General features: G+C 43.7%; 2 protein-coding genes and 1 pseudogene across 7 annotated transcripts; all 3 read left to right on the forward strand.

Annotated features, from left to right (window-relative positions):
* The first annotated feature begins 634 nt into the window (after positions 1 to 634).
* Positions 635 to 9372, forward strand: LOC119337012. Of its 6 annotated transcripts, none has more exons than XM_037609112.1 (20): positions 636 to 838; positions 1758 to 1935; positions 2028 to 2109; positions 2190 to 2267; positions 2388 to 2447; positions 2531 to 2635; positions 3174 to 3284; positions 4055 to 4096; positions 4514 to 4612; positions 4688 to 4776; positions 5023 to 5141; positions 5216 to 5328; positions 5429 to 5471; positions 5595 to 5653; positions 6708 to 6756; positions 7610 to 7680; positions 8307 to 8429; positions 8523 to 8638; positions 8750 to 8795; positions 8899 to 9372. In XM_037609112.1, the coding sequence occupies exons 2-20, from the start codon at positions 1778 to 1780 to the stop codon at positions 8929 to 8931; spliced, it is 1596 nt and encodes a 531-aa protein (XP_037465009.1). In that variant the 5' UTR covers positions 636 to 838; positions 1758 to 1777; the 3' UTR covers positions 8932 to 9372. The 6 variants fall into 6 exon arrangements, with proteins under 6 accessions (XP_037465011.1, XP_037465009.1, XP_037465008.1 ...); XM_037609111.1 differs by having other exon boundaries at positions 637 to 838; positions 5562 to 5653; positions 8310 to 8429; XM_037609109.1 differs by having other exon boundaries at positions 638 to 838; positions 5562 to 5653.
* Positions 9373 to 12623: 3251 nt separating this feature from the next.
* On the forward strand, positions 12624 to 13792 carry LOC119340301 (probable phospholipase A2 homolog 2). The gene is made up of 2 exons (XM_037612194.1): positions 12624 to 12870; positions 12969 to 13792. Exons 1-2 carry the CDS (start codon positions 12699 to 12701, stop codon positions 13316 to 13318), a joined length of 522 nt encoding a protein of 173 aa, XP_037468091.1. The 5' UTR covers positions 12624 to 12698; the 3' UTR covers positions 13319 to 13792.
* A 1131-nt stretch (positions 13793 to 14923) lies between these two features.
* On the forward strand, positions 14924 to 15062 carry LOC119342439 (annotated as a pseudogene).
* Positions 15063 to 15346: the final 284 nt, after the last annotated feature.

The following is a 15346-nucleotide window of genomic DNA, read 5'->3' on the forward strand; positions in this document are numbered from 1 at the left end:
CCCCATGCCCATTTTCAAATACATTTTCAAACATTTTTTTTCAAATGCATGTTATTTTTTTCAAATACAATTTGAACATTTTCCAATGCACGAAATATGTTTCAAACTACACAAACATTTTTTATATTAGTTTAAAAATAATAAATACCACAAACATGTTTTTGGAAACACGTGATTTTTTAATTATCACTTTTTCTTTGAATGGTACAAAATATTTTCTAATACTACACAAACCATTTTTTAGATTGTATAAACATTATTTTTAAATGTCACGAACATATCTTTTTAATGTGACATACATTTTTAATGCTATCAATTTTTTTTGTACACCACAGTATAACATTTCCTTAAATGTGTGATGAACATTCAAAGTAAATTATTTTTTCAAACATATAATATTTTCTAAATGTAAAGAAAAGTAAAAAGAAGAGGAAAAGAAAGAAAATGGAACGAACCTAACAGTCCTTGGGCCGGCCCACTGTACGCTCGCTTGAGTCGAAGCTACCAGTGGAGCCCGCGCCCGTAAAATCTGGCTCAGTGGAACCCGCGCCACCCGGGTCGACCCGGCCCAGACCACGCGTACTCTCCACGGCGCACGTACCCGTCTCTCCCCTTCGCTGCCATTCCTCTCTCTCTCTCTCTCTCTCTCACTCGCTGGCCGTCCTTCCACCCCCGGCCCCTCCCCCCTCCCTTCCTCGTCGCTTCCTCGGCGGAAGCAGAGCACGACCCGGCGGAAGGAGACGACGGGCCTCCCTCCCCGTCTCCTCCCGGAACCCGCCTCGAAGGACCCCGCCCCGCCGCGCCCGTCTCCTCTCTGTCCAACCCTACCCCGACGCAGGTGCGCGCTCGAAACCCCCCTCCCTCCTCCCACGATTCGGGCGCCGCGCCGTAGCTGCGATTCGGGCTTCGCACCAGCGCCGCCGCCGCTGCCGCCGTGATTCCCTCGCTTCGCGGAAGGGCCCTGTGCTTTTTATATTTTTATTCCTGCTCGCCCTGCGGATTGGATTCGTGCGCAAGTGGTAGGAAGGTTAGTCACGGGGCCGTGCTGGGCCCGTGACGCATTGCTTGGCTGAGAAATGCTAGTTTTGGAGCTCGAATTTTTTTTCTCTGTCCTGCGGTAGGTGGTATTTGATGTTTGCTGGCTCGTGATCGTCGGGTGGACGTCGTTTGGGGTCTGGAAACGAAATTGATTCTAGGAACAGGTGCCTGGGAATTGCGGAAGAAATTATATGGTAGTTGTAGAGCTCAATTTTATTTCTGGCCTGCGTTAGATAGTATGTGATGTTTGTTGGGCCGTGATCGTCGTATGAACATCGTCTGGAGTTTGAAAAAAAATTGATTCTAGAAACAGGTGCTTGGGACTCGAGGAAGAAATTATATGGTAGTTTTGGAGCTCAATTTTTTCTCTGGCCAATTTTAGATAGTAGTATGTAATATTTGTTGGGTCGTGATCATCTAGTGAATGTTGTTTGTAGTTTGAAAATTTGGATTCCAGAAACAGGTGCTTGGGAATAGAGGAAGAAATTATGGGAGGTTTAATGCCTTGCTTTACTGGTCCATTGGGAGGGAGAGACTATTTGTGGTCCATTGGGAGCGAAAGACTATTTGGTTGTTTGATACCCATGTAGAAGTTCAAACATCGCTTGGTTGTCTGCGTATCTGTGCATGTGATTATTGTTCAGGACCTTCAGGTTAGAGTCTTGAGGAACATTCAGTTTGGTTTGGTTAGGTTAACGTGGTGATCTCATCTTCTACAGGAGGATCGCGGGAGGAGAATATGCGAGATCCATTTGATGCCCCTGTTGATTTGATTGGCACAGATCATCGTGCCGGGAATGAGCTCACCAGGACTAGTGTGGCCTTGTCTGCTAGGGACTATGGCTTGCAAAATGGTGATGCTAAACCCTTCATTCCGAACTCCGACACTCTAGTCAGGTCCTTTACTTGTGGGAAAGTTAACTGTTCTAGGTGTATTCTTAGATTGTATTCCATTTTCTGAGAAATGAGGCCATGTCGTGTACTGGCAGGCATCAGCTCCAGGGTGCATCCCTCCGCAACGACTTAATTGCAGAAGATCCTAATACTCGTTTGATGGATCCTGAAACCAAGGTAACTGTGTGGGATCCTTTCTATTTACCGCATCTTCCGAACTTGCTCCAATCTCTCAACCTGATGATGTTTTCTTGCAGGAGCTTTACATTAGATCACGGACACAGGAAGAAGAGATCCTGCTGCTTCGCAAACAAATTGCTGATGCATCTCTCAAGGTATGATGTTAAAAGTTATGAATCAGTTAACCATATTTGTAACCAAAAGTGCCTTGTCCTTTCCTTTTCTTTTACCACCTCTGTGTAACCCACTGCAGTTATTATTTTCTGTGTTGGTAGGAGCTGCAGCTGCTGAGCGAAAAACATATTCTGGAGAGGAAGCTTGCGGACTTGAGGATGGTCTATATGAATGATATGATTTACATTTGCTGCACAACCAATCTGTAAAGTCTTGTGCTAATAAAAGTATATTACTATGACAGGCTGTTGACGAGAGGCAGGAAGATGCTATATCTGGTGCTTTGAAGCAACTGAACGAGAAAAAAAACCATATTGAAGAAAATATGAGATTGGCAAATGAACTAAAAGTATGGTGCTATTGTACATTTCAAGAATGTATGCTCAAGCCTCTTTATGATATATCCATTTTTGCTACTACTACCACCAATATGCCTAGTCATCCAGGCAGCCCTTTTTTATAAAGGGTTGGGTGTTTCAAGATTGCGTGTAATTTACTATTCATTACTGTATTAAATACAGCATTATAACATATAACAAGGTGCCAAAATTATACAAACTTGTGCATTACTTTCTTTAGATGCTGTAGCTTCTTTACTCTTGCTGTTGCATGATCGCGTATCTTTAATTGCATCCGACCAAAATATTTTGTGATTTAGATAAAATGCTAAGTGGGTCCTGATTCCCTGGCCTGCATTTCAGAGAGTTTTTGAGTGACATTTATTCTATGCCACTAACTTTGCAGTGGCATATACAGCTGTAGTCCTAGCTTGCTGCATCAGGCAACTTCAGTTCATTGTTATCAACCATTTAATATGAACTCGATTATGTAGTACATGCTTTTTTAATGTCTCTAAGAATTCAGAAGTTATGGTTGAAACCTTGTAGGGTGAGGAAGAAGAGCTTTACTTGTTCACTTCTTCATTGCTTGGTATGTTAGCAGAATATGATGTTCGCCCACCTCAAATATATCCTTCAACCATTACAACTGTTACAAAGGTAACTCCTATTTGGTCAATTACTTCCAAATTGTTCTTGCTAGGAAGTACATACATACTTTTGTATCTGCCCAAATTAGTTTATTTGTTACTTGGATGGTAATAATAATGATTTGGTTCATAAACATTGATTTATTTGTCATGAGCTAGAGTTGTATTAGCTTTGTTTTGCTATATAATGTACAATGTTTACTAAACATGGTATGAAATATTATTGATGTCAGTGTAGACTTAATATGGATATAACGGATCCACTCCTTATCAAAAGCTCAACAATAGATTCCCCCGAATTCTCTGATAGATACCTTCACATCGTTACATAAACTTCATCTTAATTTTTATCCCTTTTATCAAGTATAATGTACTGTCGACTTGAGGCACAACAGGGCAGTTAGTGGCTGCGTGCTATATTGTTTACAAAGATTATTTTCATTACAAGGTTTGACTTTAAAGGCCTGTTTGTTAGTGAAGAATTCGGTTCTCTTATCTGTTAAGCGTTAAGTCAAACATATTCTGCATCTAGATATGTATGTGATTTTAACTGCCATCATAATAGCTCTATGGGACTGGAGTTCTCTTTTGCTATCTTAGTTAAGACATCTGTTATACCACCATGGTTTTCTGGTTGGCTCAGTTCTTGTGTAGTTGTGCTTGATGCAGAATGCTTAGTCTAGTGTTTATGATGGAGTCGTTTACCAGTGTCTTTTTTAAACTCAATGCCCAGTGGTTAGCACGGATATGTGATATCTTTCTTTTGACCACAATTTTCAGCGCTTGTACCAACAGATGCAATGGAAGATCAGATCGCTAAATGTAAGTGAGCTCAGCTCAGTTATGCATCTTCAAGCTGGTGAAGTATTCAACTCTGAATTATTTTGACTATTTGAGGTTCCTTGTTGGCACATATGGATTGTGTTTGTGCATCACCAAGACTGCTAATAGTTCACAAGTTTAGAATTACATAAAAAATGGTGATTTAATCAAGTTGGCACAAAAAAACAGATTATAGTCAGTACCACTTTCATTTCAACAAATGCTTACTGAAGTATGTTGGTTTGCTGAATAGCTTGTGTATGACTCTGCATGACTGAATGTGTAGTTGTGTCTTTAATTGCTGATTACAACAGCCTTTTTACCTTCTATGTTACTGAAGCCTGTTACTAATGGTTTTAGTATCTACTAAAATATTTGGTTTTTAAGGCACCCAGTTGACTGATTATACTGATCCAGGACAGTTTAGGTGATATAAATCAACCTGGAAACATATATAATCCCAATCCTCAACAAGCAACTCCGTTGAGAAATGAAACTTCCTCATCTTACAATATGGTATGATAACATGATCCTGCAATTAGCTTGTTCAACATTGTAGCCTATTTACATATGTTTGTTTCCTATTTACAGGACCCCAACAGGAACAATTTCCCTCAGTATGCTCAAGATCCAAATGATCGACATGCTGAGCAAATATACAATGGATCCACGCTTAATCAGTATGTTTAGTTTAGATTTTGAAATTATGTTACTTAACGGCTATCCAGTCAAATATGTCAAACATGGACAGGGGTGCGTGGAAGCTTGCTATCCATGTGCCAGAGCCATGAGTTGGTTGCGAGATCTTATGGGTTTCACCTCTAGCCTACCCCAACTTGTTTGGGACTAAAGGCTTTGTTGTTGTTGTTGTTGTTGTTTTATGGAAGAACGTTGATCTCTGTTTCTTGCCTGGCACTGCCTTTCAGGGATATAGTAGCTGCTACTCACTCTAATTATTTCGAAGAAAATCCTGGTCCTAGAGAAGCAAGATTAGATGATGACTCACAGTTCTATAGGAATGATAATCAAGAGTACTCAGCTGATGGTAAATTAATAACTAATATTTTAACTAGAAAAGATTCTAGATTATCCTTTGATATATACATACTTTTAACATAGGTGATCCATTACCTGGTATTGAGGGATTTCAAATTGTCGGCGATCCTAGGCCAGGATCTACTTTAAGAGCATGTGGTTTCCCTACAAATGGTACTACACTTTGTAATTTCCAGGTATGTTGTGTTCTGACTATGGATTGTGATTCTTTTATCTTTTTGCTGTGAATTTAGAAATCCTGCAATAAAACTTCTCATTTGGGAATGTTGTTTTCAGTGGGTTCGCTGTCATGAAGATGGCACCAGGTATTCTATTGAAGGTAAAGAGGGAATTTTGTCCTACAACCCATGTGATAATGTTCAGAGAAAAAGTAGCTATATTGACTAGCTCTATATTTTCTGCAATTCAGGTGCTACGATGTATGACTATGTGGTTACTGCAGATGATGTTGGCACTCTTCTTGCTGTAGACTGCACTCCTATGGACGATAGTGGCCGCCAGGTTGTTAACAAGTACTATAATTTAGGGATAATTTTGTATTGTACCCATGTGATGTTGTACTCGAGTCTTGAAGATACCAAACACCTCATAGAACAACAGTTGTTCGCAATGGAGGAACCAAAGACACAACTTTTGATAGAAAAAGTTTGTCCAAGGACCCACTTAGGAAGATACTATTTCTCCCAGCAACAATTCGGACTCTTTTGCACTGTTCTGTTGAAACTAGCAAAGTTATTGAGGGGGGATGTTTTTTGCAGTACATTGAAAAAAACTAAAGCTAAATAGTTTCTGCAACTTTGGCAAATTGAGTTTTACTAAAAAAGTTGACCAAACTGACTATGGAGGGCCAGTTCTCCCTTGTATTTACTAAAAATGCTGGTCTTGCGATTAGAAATATTCACATCTTTTTACCACTATCTTTGATTTGAACCTGATTTGCTACCCTCAAGTTTTGAAGCATTTTGCGTCTTCTCTTGTTATATATTCTTGCCAACTCTCCTCCATCCATTGTTATAAACTACTCCCTCCGTCCCATAATATAAGAGCGTTTTTTACTCTTATATTATGGGACGGAGGGAGTAGTTTGGTTATTTTTGACTCTCTTGGTGTCCTGATGTGCTGATTTTGTTTTGTTATTTTTGTTTCATCATTTGATGCATCAGTGTGTGTATTTGCTTACTGAATAGCTTGTAAAGCACAACACTATCATTTAAAGTGCTATTTCTTGATTTGATGTAGGCATAAGCCCATAACCATCTGGCTTATTTACAAAACCTGTTTATCCTGTGTTTCTTGATTCCTTTTTTCTAAAACTGATAGTTTGCACAGGAAGTTCCCATGTTAATTTTCATTCGCAGTTCCTTTTAGCTTGCAGACTATCATATTTATTATCTAGCTGATAGAAATGCAAATTGTTTCCAAATACTTGGGTCCGAAATGAAATTATGTACAGTACTGATACATGAATCTGTTATGTTGATAGTTCTGAATTTGTTTTACTCATAGTGCTCTTTTTTGGGATCTGAGTTTGATGAGTTGTTCCTCTCGATTGTAGGGTGATTTGGTGAGGGAGTTTGCTAACAATGAGAACAAGATAACTTGTGGTAAGTTTATGATGTATATATCGTTGCCTCTTTTGCATCCCTGACAGCATGTATTGTTATATTGTCATGCTGTGCTCTAATATTATTGGATCAACGTTTGCAATTGTTGCATTTTCACTTTCATATTTTGAATTTACAAAATGTCGAGACACTACTACACTGATTAGTATTTAGTAGTCCATTGTATCTTGTTGGTAAAGTGGAAGTTCATCTACATGAAATGCCTTTTTCTATGTTTTAGCATGTTTGATAAATCAACCCCTCAATAACACTAAATTAATTTGAAATAACGATAGACAGTACATACCCTCTTCCATGGTAGGGCCGTGATACACTTATACTAATTTTTCGAATAACACTATTACTCTAGACATGATTAAAATTCTTTGCATTTTTGTACTAACATGCTTGTGGGAAAGTGCATTTTGTTGGAAAATGAGTTACAGACTTATAGTCACCTTATAGATAGGAAACATGTATGTTTGTGTCATTATTTTGTACCTCTAAAAGAACTTAAAGGGAATGGCAATGCTTACACATACAGTAAACCAAAGGTCTAAAAAAGCACGAACCTGAAGACCAACAAAGTTAGTGAACTTGTATTTTCAAGTTTTGTGGTAATATAGGATTGGGGTTTAGTGTTTTGGGTAATCTAGGGTTTTGTGGTAATCTTCCATACCTTGTCACACATGATAATATCGGGTTTAGGTTTAGTTCTTTGTGTTTTTTCGAAAATGATGAGGTGCAGTATACATACATTTTTAAGTTTTGTGAACTATTGTTAGAATAGCTGTGCATTTGGTTTATACTTCATTTTCTTAGAATTATCCAAGTTCCGTTCTATATTACGCAGATCAAGAAATGCAGAATGATATCAATATATGTATTTCAAGGGGGAGAGCTGACTTTGATGTTTTTGTCCTGGTATGTCTCGAAGTGTTCCGTCAATCTGCCCGAAATAAAATTCGATACCCTATGAAGTTAACAGAATGTTCACCTGGAAGGCTTCTTGATGATGCCATCAATCATATTTTACAAGTTATTATGTGTTTTTGTTGATGTAGCTTAAACTTGTGGCCCTCCATATACAACCGGGAATATTACCAGAGATTAATGGTGCTTCCTGAAAGAAATGATGCTTAACCCTACCTTTTCACACCATCTACGGAGAGACAAGATGAGAGAGCTTACAATATTCTACTGTTACATTTTGTGTTTGATAAACTACAGAGTTAGCACTTCAAAGTTGAAGAAATGACCGGCATCTTTCTAGTTTTTTTTAATTAGAAGCATAGACTTGAAACAGTTCCTCGATTTGATTAAGGGTATTCTGTACAATATAAGGGCCAGGAGTAGGGCTGGCAAAAATTGTTGTTAATGTGGTTTGTTCAAAATTGACAGCATTAAGCTCAGAGCATCCTCGGATTGTTAGCTCGTTAACGATGCATCTAGTTTGCCAAGATGGTTATGCTAAAAAATGACTCATTAGTTCGATAGCAAAATTGCTCCTAAACTATAAGTCAAGGCTTAGATATGCGTTCCTTTCACAGCAGGGGTATTCGCCTGAAGAATGGGAACATGCCACATTGGTCCTTAGACGAACTGGATATCAAATAAACTTCAGTCAAAAGGATGAAGTTGTAATCGACGAGAAATATTCATCAGATCTACAGGTACAATGTCTGACAGGCACATTTATCCACTCAGTATTTATGATTGCACCTGACAGATATAATTTGATCTTTCTATATATTTTTTCTTCGCAGACAAAAATTCCCAATGGACGGACTACTCAGTTTGTGTTAGTAAGTTCTGGGGGTGTAAATCTACCATTTAATACACAGGGAATAACGGAGCCCAATAGTGAGGACAATGACGTTAGGTGCCAACTGTTACCTTACCTTCTCGACCTCTAACCTTTTGTTTAATGTTTCTTTTCACAGACGGTGAAAATTCATAGATCTGACTATCTGACTAAGTGATACTTGTGCAGGCTACGTGATCTGATCGTATTGGTCATGCGAACTTTCCAGAATAAGGTATCTCTTGTGTAGGGTATTTCGGCTTGCTTTTTACGATGCCTGGCTCCTTTAAATCTTTTTGTTCCTTTTCTGTGACTGACTGAAACTGAATTTAATGCAGGCATTAGATGCAAAAAGGAAAGGCAAGGCTTAGACGTGTCGAACCAGAGATTCCTGTCTAGAAGAGTTCTTCTCATTGGTTTGTGCAGTGTTCAACATTTTTTTGCCAGAAGGTGGAAGGCGTTCTTGATTATACCATGCATTCTAAAGATTTGTGTAGAGGCGTTAAGCAACAGAAAAAGGCTGGGTGGTCCTCCTAGGTTATTTTGTGTATAATACTGTAATTTTCTGTAGTGTCTTTTTTTTGTTCCCCTCCGATTTTCTCTTCTTTACATTGTTTTTTTTCTCTCTTTACTGCCCCCTCTAGGTTATTAATTAGACCTGGGACTGCACTTGCTGGTAAACCTTGAGCAAGTCGATTAATGTAATCAATTTCTGAGTTATTCGATAGCGGAGATAGTTTGCCAGTACAGCTGCTGATACCGTTTGTGTTGCTACTCCCATAATGTAATGTGTCCATTGTTTGTTGCTGCTATTAAACTCCTAATGTGTTTCGAAGAAGTAAAGTACCTTCCATTTATTTGGAGAAAGATGGAAGCTGCCTGCTTACTCCCAAAGTATATATGTGAAACAGCAGAAAAGGGTATGTTATTGTAGATCTTGATTAAATGTGCGCAAGGACTCTAGGTTGCTTAGCTAGCCGAGATATCTCTGAACCTTTGTAGTGCGTTGAACGTTGTGCTTGAACTTGCTCACGGAAGGAAAATAACTTGCTACTTGGACCTGACCGCAGGTTTCATTTGAGTAACGGAGCCAGGGAGTGGCCAACTCCCTGTTCCTTTAGACAATAACATATCTCAGTGCCAATCCAATCCTTCTTTTTTTGTGTGGCCACAGGTTTGATGAGCAAGAGCAACACCGCGAACGATGAAATCGATGGCACCCCAAGCCTACATGCCTCCTCCGGTGACCGTGCGTGCTCCCTACCGCCTTCCCTAGTGATGTTGGCCGAGCCAGGCTAAATTTCGTGTTTTGACCCTTTTTAGATATAAATTCAGGATCTGACCCCGGTTGAAAAGAAATTCGGGATATGACCCTTTTTCTTACCGCCAGCAGCCCTGGCGGTAGGGTAGTAATCCGCGTCAGCACGCGGAGACGCCTGCCGTCCCCCTCCGTCACACCCTACCGCCAGGGAACCTGGCGGTATGCTGTCTAACCCTACCGTCAGGACCCCTGGCGGTAGGATCCGGTCAGTTATTTCGCCCGAGACCCCGCGCCCCTCCCCCTCCCCCCATTGTTTGGTTCATCTTTTCTTTCCCAACTCGCCCCTCTCTCTCCCTCTCTCATCTCCTCCACTCTTCCCCTCGGATCTTCACCGTTTTTGCGGATCGAGATGACCCCGAAGAGAGAAACGTAAGCTCCTCCGATCCCTCCCATTAGTTTTTGCAAACTTGCTTTCGATTCGACGCATTATTTGCTTCAAATCCCTCATATTTTTGAATTTAAGATTGTTTTAGCTTGATTGTAGTTGTAGTTCTTAGCTCTTTAGTAAGTAGTGGTATGATTGTAGTTGTAGTTCTTAGTTCTTAGTTCTTTAGTAAACATGTTGATATGATGCATATTGGAGTAAAAAAAACATATGATGCAAGTAGTGGATTTGGTTGGAGTAAATATGATATGGTATGATTTTGCATTTGACATATCTTGATATATGTATTTTATTTATTTGATCCATATGTTTAGGTCTGCAACAATGGCGCAACCATTGCCCCTTCATCTCCAACACGACCCGTTCGGCTTGCCACTTCCGTACGTGTACGAGTCCTGGCCCGAGCTTCTGCAGCCGGTGACCGCTTTTTCAGACGAGTTCTTACAGGAGACGAGGGCAGTGCAGTGGCACAAGAGGGCAGAACGGATCTCCGATGGTCAGAAGTGTTGGGCGCAGAGCGTGAAGGAGTTGAAGAGAGTGATTGCAGAGATGGAGGGAGATCCAACTATCTCCCAAGAACGACAGGAATGGAACATTGATCTGCCAAGCAACGCTCCAACTGGGAGCTGCGCAATTTGGGCCGGAGGATCTACTTCGAGAGCAATACGGAGGAGAGAGCCAGGATGCCGCCCCCAAGTGCATCGGCGTTCGATATCATCAACTGGGCAAGGGCGGAGGCGAAAACTCCAGCGGGCAAGGCAAGGTGGGACTGCTTGAACGGTCGGATGCCGACCAGCGTTCCGCCTCCGCCTGAACCGGTGGATCCGCTGCCGTATCTGTCTCCACGGCCATGCCTAACATATGAGGGGGGGAGGTTTGTCCGCCCCATAAAAATGTCGATTGCATATGTATCTCTGTTTTAGTAGGGGTTGTCAAACTATGTGGATAAGTTTGCTATTTGCTATTTTCTACTTATGAATCTATGTGTAAACTGTTTGATATTTGTTATGTGGAACCTTTATTATTATGTGAGCTCATATTTTTGCTATTTGTGAAACTATGTGAAACTTGTGACAAAACAAACTATGTGAAACCGTTTGTTGGCTTTCTTTGTGAGCTCATATTTTGCTATCTTTGTGAAACTATGTGATAAAACTTTACAAAAGAAACAATCACTAAAAAAAATGTGAGCTCATATTTTAGGGTCTATATTGTTTTTGAAAAGAAGCAAAATTAAACTTATAAACCATAAAACACAGGACCCTACCGCCAAGGACCCTGGCGGTAGGACGAACATACCTCTCGCCAGGGCACCTCGATATTTCGTTGCAGAAACTTTAGAAGGTAAAACACCAGCCACACCTTACCGCCACGAGTTCTGGCGGTAGGGTTAGACACGCTACCGCCAGGGTCCCTGACGGTAGGCTACTTGTCCACGTCAGCTCGGGCAAACGGCGGCCGTCGCCCTCCGTCGCACCATACTGCCATGGACCTTGGCGGTAGCGTGTGTAACCCTACCGCCAGAACCCGTGGCGGTAGCGAAAAGGTCAGATCTCGAAAATTTTCGAAACCGGGGTCAGGTACTGAATTTGTATCGAAAAAGGGTCAGAACACGAAATTCGGCCGCCGATCCACACTCATCGATGGTGTCGATTAGGGGCTCCTGCCCATCGAACATGTGGCGGATGACAACACCGCCAACTACGAAATCGATGAGGGCGAGACCGCAAACGTCAAGTTGTTGTGGCCATGAGAGCCTCCTAGCTAGGCCAACTATGCCTTGGACCTGGCCAATGTCCAGTTTCCACCGAACTCATAGATCGCGAGTAACAAGTACCAAGAAGGCTAAAGGGACAATATCATTATGAAGTTAATCCAAAATGACATCCATTCACATGGTCCACCAACGGGGATCGATCACCCTACCTCGCCAAGAGCGTAGTACGAACCAACCATGCCGTTGAGTACGTTGAACTACCAAAACAACCAACCCGAACAACGGTATATCTTTATTCTGACGATGCCTGAGCTAGCCTAATCCCCTGGCCTTTTGCTTGTAACAGACAATCAGAAGAAGACACGGTTCCTTTCAATAATTCGTTGTCAAAAGAACCGTCTTCTTATCCCAGGTTCAAGAAAAAATAGTCTTCTTTCATTGCCTTTTGAAGTCACTACTTTTTTTCCTTTTGCGGGAAGTTACTGTTGAACACCTGAACTGAACTAACCCGTCCAATTTCCCAACGGCGCCACCAAACTGCCACCAAAGCCACTACCACCAACAAACACCACTTCGTTGAACCTCCAAAACCACCACCACGCTGGCACACTCATGTACTAATCCACGGCCAACAGTTGGAGGCTTAGAGCTAGCTCTTAGCTCACCACCATCCTCCTTCTGGCTATCCAGCCAAATCATAATCAGACGGTGAAAAATGCACGCCCGCCGCCTCCTCCCTCTCCTCCTGCTGCTCGCCGCCGCCGGCCGCTCGCTGGGCCGCGGCGGCATCTTCGGGACTGCACCGCCGCCGTCCAGCCCCGGCGGTGGCGACGACGACCAGAAGTGCAGCCGGACGTGCGAGTCCGCGTACTGCACGGGCACCTTAGGTACGTACGTCGTCCGTGCTTGCGGCCGATCGACTGCGATATGCACCGCCATCTCTCTGTCTCTCACTCATACCAGAGGGTACGCTTACGTGTATCAGAGGCTCCGTTGATGCGGTACGGCAAGTACTGCGGCGTGTCCTACACGGGGTGCCCCGGCGAGCCCCCCTGCGACGCCCTCGACGCCTGCTGCATGCTCCACGACGCCTGCATCCAGACCACCGACGACTACCTCAACATGTGGTGCAACCAGAGCCTGCTCGACTGCGTGGCCACCGTGAGGACGGCCGCGGCGGCGGCGGGCGGGGGCGTGGAGGCCGTGCTGACGACGTTCGAGGGGAACCGCTGCAACGCCACGGACGTCGCCGACGAGATCACCTCCATCCTCGAGGCCGCCGTGTACGCCGGGAGCATCCTGCACAGAGCGCCGGCGCCGGCGCCCGCGCCGTAGCTCCCTGGCCACTGTTGATGCGCGTTTGATATGGAGTTCTGAGCAGGTGTGGTCTGGTTGAAGTCGGTGGCCTAGCACCTAAGTAAAGATGGACCGGTGTCGGCAGAGGGTGGATTATTGATTGAAGGGATTTTTTTCTCTGGTCCTCACTACTCTCGATCCCCTCTGATTTTTCGGTACTGAGCTCCCCTGACATACTGCGGAGTGCAGTTGGGTCACTGACATGTGAGCCAACCAGCTTCCGGGCCCACATGTCAGTGGCTCAACCGCACCCTGCAGTACATATCAAACGTGCATCAACGTGATGTTAGGGGAGCCTCGTTCGATTTTTTGACATCCTCGTGTATGCCCCTATTTCTTTGATGGTGTTACGTAAATGCGCTTCAGCTCCATTTTCGTCGGGCCAAAGATGTTTGACCGTAATTGAGACAATATGTGGACTGGCTTGTGTAAAAGAGAAAGAAAGATTGAAGGCACACATCAAACTGCACTGCATCGTGCCTCCTCCCTCCGATCGTTGATCTAGTTCAGCCGAAACTGCCTCTTGCTCATTGCATCGTGCACGCGTGGTGGCTTATGAGTTACGAACGGGAATGGGAGAGAATCAGAGCTGAGGCGTGTAACCAGGGTTAGGCCTTATGAAGAGGAAGGGAGGAATCGGGGAGAATGGGAAGGGAGAGGTAAGGCTAAACGTTTCTCAAATGACACACATGTAAGGAGGGGAAACATGTCCACGCATTGCCTCCGTTATGGTCAATCGTCTTTGACCTGGTGAAAACATAGCAAAAGTGCATTTATTATGTAACAACACCAAACGGAATGAGGGTAACTGAGGATGTTAAAGTGTATTGATGTAATGTGTATACTGTATCTTGTATAAACCGTATACATGTGTAGATAAGGATGGTGTTGCATATTGTACCAGGTTGTTAGGTTGTTGTGATCGGTCTCATAGATCTTGTATAGGATATAACTTGGAGATCAATCCATCAACTACCTAACAACTAACCTTGTAATCCTTTGCCTATATATAACACATAACGCGTCCCTGCAGATGCATACGCTTCACGCATCTTTATATGGTATTCAGAGCCATTCTCCTCTACAACACATCTCCCTCGCGCCGCCATGTCGTCCTCAAGCTCCACCGCTGCCGCACCATCCGTCCTCATCCCCATTGCTGAAAAGCTCCACCGCTCCAACTTCAACGTCTGGCATGCGCAGGCCCTAGCCACTATCCGTGGCGCCCAGCTGGTTGCCTACCTTGATCCAGAGAGGGAACTACCGGTGCCAACCCTCTCTGACAAGGACGGCAAGCCCACAAATACGCCCAACCCGGCGTACGAGATCGACAGGGCTAGAGATTCTTAGGTTCTGAGCTTCCTTTTTAATTCCATCTCACCTCCTGTGATGGTTCAGATCGTGAACTGCACCATGGCGTCAGCAACATGGACTGCAATCACCGAGATCTTCATCTCCCAGACACAGGCAGCCACCGTCAACACGAGGATCGCCCTCTCCACCACCAAGAAGGGAAACTCCACCATCGCCGAGTATCTTGGCCGCATGAAGGCCCTTGGCGATAAGATGGCTGCCATCGGCAAGCCACTCACCGACGACGACATGGTGTCGTACATCCTCGCTGGGCTTGACTTCGACTACATGTCGTTTATCTCCTCGGTCTGCGCCAGGACAGTCCCCATCAAGCTGAACGAGCTCTACTCCCAGCTGATCAGCTTTGAGAGCCGCCTCACCATGTTCGAGGGGAACTCATCGTCGCACCCTTCCGCCAACGCTGCTTCTCGAGGCGGATGTGGTGGCTTTCCTCGTAGCGGCGGCCGCGGCAGGAACGGCGGAGGCCGTGGCCACAGTGGTGGCCGCGTCAATGGAGGCAATGGCGGCGGCCGTGGAAACGGCCACGGTGGTCTTGGCAATGGAGACGTTGGCCGCGACGAGCTCCCGGAGGTTTTCTGTCAGATCTGGAAGAAGCCAAATCATACTGCCCTCGAGTGCTATCGTCGCTTCGAC

The sequence above is a fragment of the Triticum dicoccoides genome, chromosome 7B (assembly GCF_002162155.2).
Source record: "Triticum dicoccoides isolate Atlit2015 ecotype Zavitan chromosome 7B, WEW_v2.0, whole genome shotgun sequence".
Lineage (NCBI taxonomy): Eukaryota > Viridiplantae > Streptophyta > Magnoliopsida > Poales > Poaceae > Triticum > Triticum dicoccoides.